We start from the raw sequence: 13,471 nt of genomic DNA on the forward strand, positions 1-13,471 counted from the left end.
CTTCGTGTTCTAGGAATTGCTTGGGGCAAAGTAAAACAATTCAACTACTGCAAGCAATTTTGCAAATGGACAGATATTGCAGCATGGGAGCAAGAACAGATTTGATGAATTCACAGGATGGGCCTTTGGCAAATAGTGGCAGATGGGTTATATGGCCAGTGAATGCGTACAGTACTGCTTAATCTCCATGTCTGGGAGGTAAGTCAGTTACCTGCTCCAGATGGGTTTGCACTCTCTTTGAAGTAACAGGTATATAGTCTGGGGCTGCTCCTGGGTCTGTCTTTGTCATCTGATGCACAGGTGGCCTCGGTGGCTAGGAGTGCCTTTTACTAGCATCAGCTGGTAAAACAACTGCAGTCATTCTTGGACCAAAATAGTTTGGCCACGGTAATCTTGGCACTGGTAATCTCAAGAATTTATTACTGCAACACACTCTATGTGGGGTTTCCCTTGGGCTTAACCTAGAAGCGGCAGCTAAATTGTTGACTGGGGCACCCCAATGACACCATATAACACCTCTGCTGAGGGAGCCGCACTGTCTGCCAGTATCCCACACAGCTTGGGACCAGGATATCTAAGGGACCAATATATCCCTGCTGGGCAACAGCAGCCCTCAGGTGGGGAGCTGCTGACAGTACCATATGCTCCTGTGATGCACTTAGCCTGTATTAGGGATTTTAGTGCTTTAGCTGCAGCTCTCTGGAATCAATTACCAGCCAAAATCAGACAGCCATGTAGCATGATGTATAGGCACCTACTGAATAAATTTTTGTTTAACAAGGCTTTCCTGGAATATCAATTTTATGTCTGAAGATTTTTTTAGAGTTTACTGTTTAAAGTTTATTGTTTTTAGAGTTTGCTGAATTGATTTTATTATTTTCAGAGCTTGAGCTTTTGTTTTTTATTCTTTTTTATCTTGTACACAGCTTTGATGGCCCTACAGATTTGTTTATTATCATATTGCAGGGGGTTGGACATTATGATTTGGGGTCCCTTCCAACTCCACAATTCTACGATATTATATTATATTATATTATATTATATTATATTATATTATATTATATTATTCATTATCAGCATCACCAGGAAAATAACGAGAAAAGGGAATAAAGGGAAATCTAAATACTGAAAAGAATAAAGCAACACAAGGAGGAATAATGTCTGCAGGAAAACCAAGCCTACCAACTTGGTAGATGGAAATTTAATAGCTGTGACAAGTTGGCAATTCTGTTATGATATCATTAAGGCTGATTTGGGAGGCCTTGATTGTGAAAAAGAAGAAACAGGAAGGGAGGGCAATAAAAGGTTATTGTGTGTGGTGGCAATGTAAAATCATTAAAAAGGCCTGGGAGAGGATATACAAAGATTGGAAAGGACTGTGGAAAATGACTGTTGTTAAAAAAAAATGAAGTTATAATATTGAGATGTACAGGTTTTGTTGGACTTATTGAACGGAAGACTTTGTTCCTGTACTTAGGTGTGGACACCAGGCCAAGACCAGCCAGGCCCTACAGAAGGAAGAAGCCTCTGCCAATAAAGAAGATAAAGAAGACTGGCAAAATAAACTATTGAATTACACAGGACAAACTAGTTAACTTGAAACCCAAAAAAAGAAAGAAAGAAAGAAAGAAAGAAAGAAAGAGGACTTTGAATTTTTAAAAAAGGGATAAATGTTGAATGCATAGCTTTAAAGCTTTGTGTATAGATTTCTACATTATTATGACTTTCAAAACTCACTTGTAATAAGATGAAATAAGTTTAAAATTGAAATATTAAGAGTATAAGGTTTCAGTACGTGCATGAACGAATATTAAGCATTGAAGCCAAGAAGGGGAGGGGAGGGAAGTCAACCAAAATCATGGTTTAAAAAATTGTTGGTGGTGTTTTTGTTGTTACTTTTGGGAAATTTAATAAATTGTTATCACAAAAATGATATCATCAAGGCTGCCATCCTAGTCACATTTACATGTGAGTAAGCCCCACTGAACTCAACAGGGCTTCCTTCTGCATGGACATGCATAGAACCGCCATGTAAGTTAACAGAAATCATACTTTTCTCTGATACGTACTGGAAGTTGCAGAACCTCTTTGTCAGTAGCTGACTACCTTTCTTCTATTTTCAAAGGATAGATATTATTTTTTTGGTGCCTGGGTCAATACAGTGTGTTGAAACATAAACTCTGAGGCCTGCTGGCCAAGGGAAACTTCAAGGTCTCTAAAGGCCCCCACCCCCTGGCAGTGTGGAAGTTCAGGGAATAAACAACATGCAATAAAGGTATAGGGATGAAGCAGAATCAGATTGAAGTAGATCGAAGTAGAGTTGAACCGTGTTGATTGAATTCATGGGTGGAAGTTTGCTGCCACCTGCTGCTTAAACATAAGAAAAAAATGTCCAGATTTGTATAGTACTTTGTTGTAATAAGAGATCCACCAATTAATGTGTTTCATAATAAACTACAGTGAAAATATTGGTGCGCTTTCTGCGATGTTAATGCTGTGAGCCCCTCCATCATAGGCTCGGGTTGTATATATGTGTAAATGAACCATATATCACAAAGACACTAAAATCTTCGCTATCCCTCATTCCAAGGAAACCACACCCTGAGTAAGTGCCTGGAACTCCTGGAATCTCACACAGTTTGGAGATTGGGGTGGCATGCAACAATATTATACAAGACTAATCTGTAAGACAGCGAGGGAACCTGTGGCCTTCCAGAGGTTGTTGGACTATGGCTTTCATCACCCTTGACAATTGGGCCTTGCCATCTGGAGCTGATGAATATTGGACTCCAATCACACTGGGAGGGCACCAGTGTTATTCTAGAAAAAGAGGTACCAGAACTCGCCATGAACGCCTCCCTTGTTCTCTTATAATGGCAATGGCGCCCACATGAGAGGTGCCAGAACTGAGTTTCGGTTGAAAAAAAAAGCCTTGGAGGGCACCAGAGTCCCCACAACTGATGCAGAAGTATGGAAGCTCTAGCCTTTCTCACGCTTCTCTCCAGGTAATAATGATAGGCATTTTTCATAATCACCACAGCAAATTGATGTACATCCCAAAGCCTATACATGCTTGCTCAGAAGCATCAATGACTTTGACAGAATTTATTCTCAAATAGCTGTGCATTTGACTGCAGTCATATTTTATTAATGGAGTGAGCATTCATAAACAGTGGGTTTAAAAGCAGAGAGAGAGAGAATAAATTATCTCTTGATTATTTCTACTAAGAAACCTTGAAACATTTGACTGAGGGAACACAAATGTGTTTTCACAGACATAAGCAGAGAGAGAGAGAGAGAGAGAGAGAGAGAGAGAGAGCGCAGCTGTTGGATTGGATCCCACACATTCAGGAGCGGTTTTGCAAGGCCTAAAAACGGAAACTCTGCCTGTCAAGAAGCTAAATTTATTTGATCTCGATTGAGTCAGAAGCTGTTTGGAGCCTGTGAAGTAAATGTAATCTGATGAAGACTTCCATGCTTTCATCAAGCTTTTACATTTCTTCCTCAGTTTCTCAATTTTGCCTCAAAAATAGAGGTAAAATTGACACAGGGCTAACAGAGGCATAAAATAGAGCTGAAGTACACGCTGAGGAACCTCACGTGTCTGGGAGGAACCCCCATGTTCATGAGGCCATTACAAAACAGCAACAACAACAAAGTGCACACTGGGAATATCCTGTTTACTTTTCTGCCCCAGTGAAAGTGCATGGGAAACCCCTGTCATGTTTATGTGACTGGGATGCAAACCTCTCTTGCTGAGGGTGGATGGAGGCAGCAGAGGTGGAGGCAGCTATCTGAGGGCCTCAGTAGAGCAAAGGTAAGTGAGGGGAGTGAAATTGCACCGCAGGAGAAGGAAGAACCATAAGGAAACAACACTTAAGGTCAGAGGGATACTGACAGAAAGAGAGGTCGAAACAAAGCAGAGGATTAGACAAATTCATGCAAGGTAGTCCTATCAGGGGCTACAGGCCATGATGGCTATCTCCTACCTTCACTGTTGGAGGCAGCATGCTTCCAGTCACTGGAAACCATGGGACGGGAGAGGGCTCTTGAGAAGGTCCTGTTTGCCAGTTTCTCACAGGCATCTGGTTGGCCTGCAGGCTCTTCTTATGTACTTAAATAAACTAGGCCTACTGAGGAGCCAGTGTGTGTGGAGAGTGGGTCAGAAGATGGACAACCTTTTATTTTATTTAACACACACACACACACACACACACACACACACACACACACACACCTTCCCTATACAAAATTGCCTTCAGATGGCTCGGGGGGTCAGGTAACTCCATATGCTCCAACATTTCTCCAATTAAAATAGGGACATCCTAAAGAAAAGTGGGACATTCCAGGATCAAATCAGAAACTGGGATGGCTCCTCTAAATCAGGGACATCCCTGGATGATAAGCAGAAAGCTGCCAATGGCTGGGGAAAATATCAGTTGTTAATAAAGACACACTCTGGAGTGCTGGATTTTGCCCATTGTTTCAAGCTAGGGGGGTTAGTCCTTTTGACTTTGGGTGGTGTCACTTTTCATTCTGTGAATTAAGCCTTGAAATTCATGCTCATTGATGGGGCATATAATAGGGGCATATATTTGATTGAATTAAGATACGAATCACAGAGGGGGAAACAGGCTCAATGCTGAGGTATATCAGTGAATGCTATCTTCAGTTGCATTAATTCCCAACATTTGTATTTCAATAAACTTCCATTTGTTTCAGTGAGGGGAATAAAATATAGATCTTGCTAGTTAGCTGTATGGTAATTAATGACTCCATACAATCAGCAGAGCAGCAGGTAGAGCAAATTTGGAAGCATGAGACCAGTGCACAAACCTTTAACCTTTCCAGTGGCCTTCCACCCATCTTGATTGAGGCTCCTAAAATTTAAGGATTCCATCAGTGAACTTGTTTGGAAAGAATACAGGGAGATTTCCAAAATCTTTATGCATCCAGCAGCTTTCATCATGTCACCAAGGATTAAAAATGCAAGGGATTTCAGTGCACTAAGTAAATGGGAGCATGTTATAATATACAACAACCGGAGATCTAAAGGGAAGTCTTGTGGAATAATCCAAACCAGGTGCAAATAATGACAAGGTATTCCCGCCCCCCACCCAGTAATGATTTTCACACAAAGTGACAGGAGGCACCACAAGTGGGGGCAATTCTACGATTTTCTTTTTAAAAACTTCACATATGGTCTTCACATAAGTAATCAGAGACAATCCTGAGAAAGCAATGTGGCTCATTGGTTCCAATGGATAAATTTAAAAATGTATATAACATGAGCATGCATACATCTGGCAAGATCATGCCCAAGGTCATTGTGTTCAGGTATCAAAAGGTGCCTGGACAGGTCAGAAATATCATACAACCTGTTCAGCAGCTTTAGGCTTACTGGCTTGGATTAGTAAACAATAGGGTTGCCATAATTTATCTCAGTCTTAAGTTCAGTTCTCTACATTTCCAAATCAGTTTGTGATTTATGTTTTTTAAGTCCTCATGAAAATTCACCAGCATTTTGGTGTGGTACATGTTTACTGAGATACATGTTACACTTCAACCTAACAGAACAATTCCCCCCCTCTATTATTATGCATTGTGTATGTTATTTTCACTAATAAATATATTTTTATGCACATCCTACCCCAGGACATGCATTTTGTATGCATTATTTGGCCGGAGAACTGCACTGTAAAATTCATTGAATTTCAGGTTTCAAAGGATGACTGTGTTTTGGTTCACCTAGTGCTTTGGAAAGGTAAGTTTTACCTTTAAATGCTGATTGGATCAAATTGTTCCCCCATCCCTAGCTGTTAGTCTTGGTCCACAGCTTACTCTGTCCCTCTCTTACCTCTTCTGGAACCTGGAAGGTAAGGGGACAAGTTTGTTTCACAGTCTCAGGGGCAAGCCTTGGATGTCCAGAAGCAGCCTCAAGGACCAGTAAACATTATGCATCAAACTGGAAACACCAAAGCATGAGAGGTAAAATTTGTCAAAGCAAATCTGCCCAAAAACTAACTCTCACTAGTGTAAATTGAAATGGATTGAGAGCATGCAAGCAAGCAGAGGAAGGATATTTCTCATGTTGTAAATATTGGAAAGAAAGTGTTGCTATTGTCCAGTGTATTTTGCAAAGATGGTTATGGGACTGAGAACTGAAGGAAAACATTTAAGTGCACCATGTTGATGGATATTATAGCTGAATAACCAGGCAGCATTTCTGTGGACTGGCAAGTATCCAAACATGTCCCAAGACTCCTCAGATTAGCAGTAAGCACTCATACACATCTTGGGGTGACATTAGTTTAAATGACAACAGGAAATACATTAGATAGATGAGAATCCTTGAACTTTAGCATCACCTGGGAATGTATATAAAGCAGCAAATTATTTGAGAGGCTGCTAGAAAGCATGGCTGTTGGATCATTCAGTGAGCTGGGAGGATTTCCTGAAGAAGCAACATGAGAAATAAAGCATACCAGCACCAGTTTATCAACCCCATACACTGTGGGGTGGATGTCAGATGCTGGAAAAACTGTCTGCGGACAAACGTCAGCTCCCTCGGCCAGTAAAGCGAGATGAGCGCCGCAACCCCAGAGTCATTCGTGATTGGACTTCTGTCAGGGGTCCTTTACCTTTTTATTCTTTAAAGCATTCCATAAAGAAACTTATAAGTTCTTGTTGAATCCCATATATAATTGTATATCCCATATATGAATCCCATATATAATTGTAATTCATTCAGTGAAGACTTGCCGACTCATAGCACAGTAAATATAATGTAAATATAATGTGAAAAGAGAAAAAGGCTCCTCTTCCCTTACGTAGCATTCCAATTACGATGAGAGTCCTCTCCAGTGGCTGATTCATTTAGCAGGTTATCTTTCTCCTTCATCCAGAACATGTCTGTTTCTTAAGTCCAAATTCAGATTCTTCTTAAAAGAAACAGAAGTACCTCCGCTCATGGCGACCGCATTGGGGAGTTTCCAATATGTACAGTGCTATGCACTCTGTAGCCTCCGCTTTCCATCGGAACAAGAGATAGTTATCCAACGATCCGTAAGTGAAAGTTGTAAGGATAATTACTCCCAGATTATCCTTAATTAACTGCACGGCTGGCATCCACTATCGTGGGATCTGCTGTTGGCAGCACTAGAAGTCCTCTCATTGGAGGACTTTGGGCCAGTGATCCCGGGAGCATGCAGGTATTAAATTGTGTCCCTCCAACCGTACCAGTAGGCAACCCATTTCAGTAAAAAATATATGATGATAATAGGAGGGGAAATGTCCTAGTGTGGATCTGAACCAATGATTCCATGATCAGATGTGTTTGTACATTATTAGAATGGAGCTTTAGCATTGGCCACTGCCTTTACTTGTTTCTGTGCATTTCTTGCATATTAGAGCCACATGGGACTCCACCTCAGTCTTCATGGATTGGCTGCTTCCATGTCCATGTGGCATGTGGGCTTCATTGCTGGTCCAACCACTGATTGGTGGGCTGCAACAGTGTCTCCAGGGATGCTGGGGACATAACATTTTCTGTATTTTCTGTTTTTCATTTTCCCACCTGGGCTGAGCACACAGTGGATACGGTGACCATCCCACAAGTGTAGTGACAGCGTAACTCCAGACCCAAAGGAATGTGAGTAGAGGATTGCTGTGCCCATAGAGAAGCTGAGCAGGGCTGCGGCAGACTCTTAGTGAAGACCCATGACATTCCGACTTCAATTGAAGCTGGTAGATGAGTTCATTGTGCAGGTATTTACACACGTATCCATGCTATCCCCCTGCCTAGTGGCAATACATACAGAGACCCTCCAGAAGGAAGATATACATTTTTATACATTTTACATTTTTAATATTTTAACATTTAATATTTATCAACCCCTTGCAATTGGTTAACATTCTTTAAATGGGTTATATTTCCAAAAGATGTTGTTGATAGGTAATCTTCTCATGAAGAGAAGCCAAGGCAATCAAGAAGAGGAGGGGATGGGGGAGAACCTCAAGTATCCAGACTCTAGGCCAGCTGCTTTGCTTCTTTTTCCTACCCTGTGAAAAGTTTGAAATTGTTTGAATAGTTGTCCCCCCCCCCGCCACCCCCTTGCCATCCTTGCATTCAAGCCCATGTCAAAAGTTCACTGTGTAATTATGATGCCAAGAGGTGAATAATAGTTGAAATTCCTTGTATCAGACTACCCTGCCACAGGATCTGAGTGAATCCTGTTGACTTCAATTACTGCCCAGGAAAGAGGATGGGTCTTCGAAGGGAAGCACACATTCTTCTAAGCTCTTCAGGCATAAGAAATTATTCAAGAGGCGACGGCACCCCCAAACAAGCAGCTGCAGCTCACACTTGACATATGCGGGTCATACCCAGTAGTGACAAATGTTGGTGTAAAGTTACTGATGATTTGCACACTGGCTGGGAAGCATGTAATTTAGCCCGCCGTGGTAATTTAGGAAGTCATAAACTGGTGGTGTTTGAATAGGGCAGATGAGTGGAGTGACGGGCTGTCGTAGATTAGGGTAGCCCACTGAATGCAAGACAGGAAAACAACCAGTCACGAAAGTGAGAGGGTACAGTTTGGTAGGGACAGTGCAGTACTTTTTTTCTGGGGGGGTGCAGGGGGATGCATACCCCTAAACATTTTGTGAATCTAAGTTTGGCCTCATTGAGGGACAGTATTTCAATTATGAGTAGGAAAATGAATGTGCCCCTAAACATTTTTTTTTGGGGGGGAGCACAGGGACAGTGTATCCACATATGGATTAAAGATTATGTGTGTCACAGGAACCTGGCAGGATGAGAGAGTGGCTATAAGCTTGAAAAGTCTCTGGGAAGTTTTCACACTGTTCTCAGAATGCTGGCAAGGGATATGGTGGGGGAAATGCTTTCTTTTTAAAAAGAGTGATGCTGTGACTTGGGCCTGGATGGAAGCCATGCCATCTGTCTTGGAATATATTAATTCTATGTCTAAAAGGGGCTGGACTGCAGTTGCTAAGGGCAGAAGGAAAAGGGTATCAATCTACGCTAGTTCAAAGCTACTTTTCTTTATTCCTTTGCGTCAGTCTTTCTAGACAAAGATGACAAGGAGTGATGCTGAATTCCTTAGTGTAGAGGAGTATGTGTGGGTGTGTAAAACCCACAACATCAGTAATGTTCAGAGGAGGTTCTATGCACTCTACTTAACACCACTGAAAGTAGTGTCAGTAACTTTTACTTTTTACTGAATCTATCGAAAATGTAACAGGTTTTTTTTATACTAGAAGCCTATTTTGGCATTGCGTAGCATAAATAATAAAAACCATCACCCTCATCATCATCATCATCATCATCATCGAATTATAGCGTTGGAAGGGACCACGAGGGCCATCTAGTCCAACCCCTCAATGCAGGATCTTTTTGCCCAACATGAGGCTCGAACCCATGATCCTGAGATTAAGAGTCTCATGCTCTACTGACTGAGCTATCCCAGGGATATTATATTGCACATCTTTTTTCAGAGCAAGTTATTTTTACTTTTATTGCATCCCAACTCTGGATAGAAATATGAACTGTTTAACAAAAACAAATGCAGGTAAGGTACTCCGTTACCTGTCCACAAATGTGTTAACTGTCTTTACCATTGAGCTAAGTGACCCTTGTGGTGCCTTCCAACCCTTCAGTTCTAATTATTATTATTATTATTATTATTATTATTATTATACTCTACAGCAGGCGTGAAGAACCTGTGGCCCTCCAGATGTTGTTGGACTACAGCTCCCATGATTCCTGACCACTGGCCATGCTGGTTGGGGCTAGTTGGAATTGGAGTCCAGCAATATATTGAGGGTTACATGCTTACCATTCCTGTCCTGCAGGTCAATACCAGGGATAAAGAATTCTGGGAGATTTTAGCTGTTCTGTGCTTGGGACCTAAGCTTTGCTCTGCACACATCTTTGATCTGAGCACTAGCTGAACATTACCACCATGTTAAAATGGGACATAAAGCTCTTTAAAAAGCAATGTCTACACCCAACCGCAGTCAAGTATCGGCAGGGGTGGACTTTGGTAATACGGTGCCCAGAGTGAGGATGAAATTTGGCGCCCCCTCCCGCCAATTTATTATTTTCACAGCAAATCCTTTTGGAACTATTTGTTAAAGAGCCGTCCCCCTCTCACCTTCCATTCTGCACATGCACTCAGTTGTACTACAGTGGTACCTCAGGTTACATTTATTGCTGTGGAAAGAAGCACAGAAGATACTAAGACTGCAATTTGTTGCTCTGATTAGTTCAAGTGAAAATGTTGATTCTTCTGCTCTCGTGCAGATCAAATAAGTGTGATATCTCTCTGTCCCATTTTGGAATGGTTTATGGGGTTTTTTAATTGCAGTGATTTTTATATGTTCTAAAACTGTATTTTTTCTGTTTGTTGTAATCTACCCTGGGATCGACCTCATGGTGAAGTGTGGGTTATAAATCTTATTTATACATACATACATACATTCTTACATGTTAATACTGATTGCTGATGAATATTTTTTTATTTGTAGTTTAATTCCAGCATTGTAAGGGTTAATCTGGTAGGTTTGCTTTCACTTTAATTCTTTGATGAGCCTTTAGCTTACAGCTGCGTTGAGCCTGAGTGTATATATTTGTGTGTGTATCTTGGAGTAATCCAGCTGCCCTAGAGGGTTGGTTTTTTTGGAGAAGCATTGAAGAAACGAATTTTTTTTGGTAAGTTTAAATGCTTCAGTGTGCAAACTGGTTGCTATTTTATTTGCTTTAAAAAAGTGGCTTTGCAATGTGTTTCTAGTTATACAGCTTCAAGAAAGTTTATAATTATATATTTGTTTATATATTTTATCATATATAAATTATAGCAATAGCAAATATAATGTGTGTGTGTGTACACGTATATATACACATTATATTTACTACCGCTATAATTTCTTTTAGGTATTTATGCTTATAAAGAGCTATAATTATAACTTTGTTGGTTTTACAATGAGAACATGGTGAGTCTTACAGAGTCAGCCTATACATAATAACCATGAGAGTAAGCTCCATTGAGTTACAGGGACTTGCTTCCTAGTCAGCTGGTATATGAGTCAACCTCACTTCCTTAGAAGTGTGACTTCTTGATTGTGATTGATGGCTGTCTTGCAACAATTCCATTATTAAGGAAGAGGCTGCTGTAATGGAACATATGTCAGAAAACAAAGGCAGAGGAACAATGGCTTTTCCAAAGCCTCTGAGCCCAAGACTTTGACTGAGGCATGTTTTGAATGCAGGTACATATCTAGCAGTCTATGAAGTGACTGCACACACCTCCCAGTACTTTTGTCATCAGCAGCTGCCGCTTAACGACAGTCATATCTCATTTCCTCAGAATGCATTTGAGGTCGTGCACAATGGCATCATCGGGGTCCTTCAGTCTGTAACAGGACTTTGTAATAGGACTCCATTTCTGAAGATTTAGACCTAATGAATAAGTTGTCACTGTGGCCTGGCTGTTGTAAAAAAAACATGTCTGCATGGTTTGGGCAGCACCCTATTTTTGGTAGTGTATGGACACATCACCCACAGCTGGCATGGAAAGGAAGCAGGGTGAGGCTTCCTGCATGTGTACGTTTACTGTACAAATGTGTGTGTAGTTGGGTTATGTGGGTTTTTTTGGAAGCTGTCTCATGAACTGAGTCTTTGGGTGAGTTAGGCTCTTGGGAAGTTCTGCTTAGGGTGACTGGTGATCGGCAGTGACAAAGACAACTTTATTTTCAGACAGCAGAGGTATTCCAGGTTGCAAAAAGCCTCGTGACACTGGAAAGGCCTCATCCAGAGGTTGAATTCTTTCTTACCCTTCTTCTGCCATGGTCTTCAGTTGAGGGAACCATATTAACACCAGTATTTAAATTGCTGATGTAACCAGTGCTATTTTTTTAAGGGGGGTACTCAAGTGTACAGAGTATTGGCACCTCTTTTTACTGTTTTTAAAAAGTGTGGCACTTCCTTCAACAATTTCATGGTGGGTACCAGCACCTATTTTTCTAGAAAAAAAGCAATGGATGGAACTGACCTTTAAATTTTGTGTTGACTCCCAGGCTTTCTACTTGGGTGGGCTAGTGCTCTGGAAGAATAACATAAATTAAGGCTGCAATCCTAGACACTTAGCCAAGGAGGGACTTAACTTCTGAGTTAAGGATAACACTGTAAAGCTCTCTGAACTGTTTCCAACTTTTGCTTTGTGTGCTAGTCAATTCTAAACTTAGCTTTAACTGTCTTCTTGTTGTATTATAGGTTCCTAGACACATTCTTGTCCAAGAATTAGATATGTTTAATATTAAATGCTAATGTATTGAGGTGTCACTGGTAGTTGTGCACAGTAGTGCTGTGAAAACAATGTTCAATTTCATGTTCAGATAAACAGGTTTTTTTAAAGCAGGAATTCAGGCTCAATTAAATGACTCAATATGCTTTCTCTATTTCCTGGAGGAAGCAAATAAATGAAGAATGGTGTGACATACTTATCTACATTTAAGTCATTTCTGTTCCTCTTAAAATAGAGACTGCCTTGAAATTTCCTTAGCTACTGGTGTTACACATGCATATGCTGATGTCATGCAATTTGTTTACAAACCTTGTTACCCAGAGGTTAGTATATGAATTAGCTCAACAATCACTTTCTGGCAGTGACAGTTCAGGCCCTGCTGTTCTACCTAGTAATCTTGAGTCAGCTGACAAAAAGACAGAAATCTGAGCATACCCTGAGATCACTTCCTCAATTTATCCCTAAGTGATTAGTGTGACACCCAGTAGCTCAAGGGTCTACCAACGGCTTAGCCTCCGCTCATGGAAGGCCACCATTTGAAAACTTTTGCGGTGCGATTTGCATGCAACATTTTCCAAGGAGATTGATGAGTCTCAGCAGGGACACTCAGGTTTGAACAGTAGTCTTTTCTGGAAGATTGTATGACCAGAATTTTTTTGTATTTGTTTTTACTGCTTATACAAACACAAACAGGTATGTAAAAACAGCATGTCATTTAACATCGGGCAAAAAAAAAAAAATCTGATCACAACTTTGTGATTACAATGCTAAGCCCTGACAGTGCTTTGGGGTGTTATACACCTTTTGTGTTTTGTAATAAGGAGGTTGCGTTGCTCTTTGTTTGTTTTTCAGGTGCAATGGCAGCACGTTAAAAAACCAAAGCACAGCTTCCAGGCTTTTGCTTTCAGCTGGAAGAAAGACCTCTGCTTTAGCCCTGCATTTCAGCTGCTTGACAGGCCAGTAGATTTATGCACCATCAGCTGCTTCTATATTAAATGCTACACACATAGTTAAAATTAGAAGTTAATCAGATCAGGTTTCCAAGAGTGGATTCTGCTATACATCCCTCAGACAGGCCGGATCCATGGCCTGGGCTTCCTAGCGCTAATGGATAGATTGTCTGGCAGGAACACAGACCTCTGCTATTC

General features: G+C 40.9%; 1 protein-coding gene across 16 annotated transcripts in view; it reads left to right on the plus strand.

The window, feature by feature from the left end:
- Positions 1-2,945: 2,945 nt before the first annotated feature.
- The window catches only part of MYOT (myotilin), a 53,655-nt gene continuing 43,129 nt past the window's right edge, over positions 2,946-13,471 (plus strand). For 5 of the 16 annotated variants that reach the window (XM_079967566.1, XM_079967582.1, XM_079967577.1 and 2 more), the window contains exons 1-2: positions 2,956-3,005; positions 5,837-5,988. In XM_079967566.1, the coding sequence (XP_079823692.1) occupies positions 2,971-3,005; positions 5,837-5,988 (187 nt within the window). In that variant the 5' untranslated portion in view covers positions 2,956-2,970. Of the gene's footprint in view, positions 3,006-3,654; positions 3,818-5,655; positions 5,765-5,836; positions 5,989-7,735; positions 7,768-12,782; positions 13,017-13,175; positions 13,280-13,471 lie in introns of those variants that run through there. The other 11 variants (XM_079967570.1, XM_079967572.1, XM_079967584.1 and 8 more) reach the window with 10 other exon arrangements.

This window comes from Podarcis cretensis, assembly GCF_951804945.1.
Source record: "Podarcis cretensis genome assembly, chromosome: 2".
Lineage (NCBI taxonomy): Eukaryota > Metazoa > Chordata > Lepidosauria > Squamata > Lacertidae > Podarcis > Podarcis cretensis.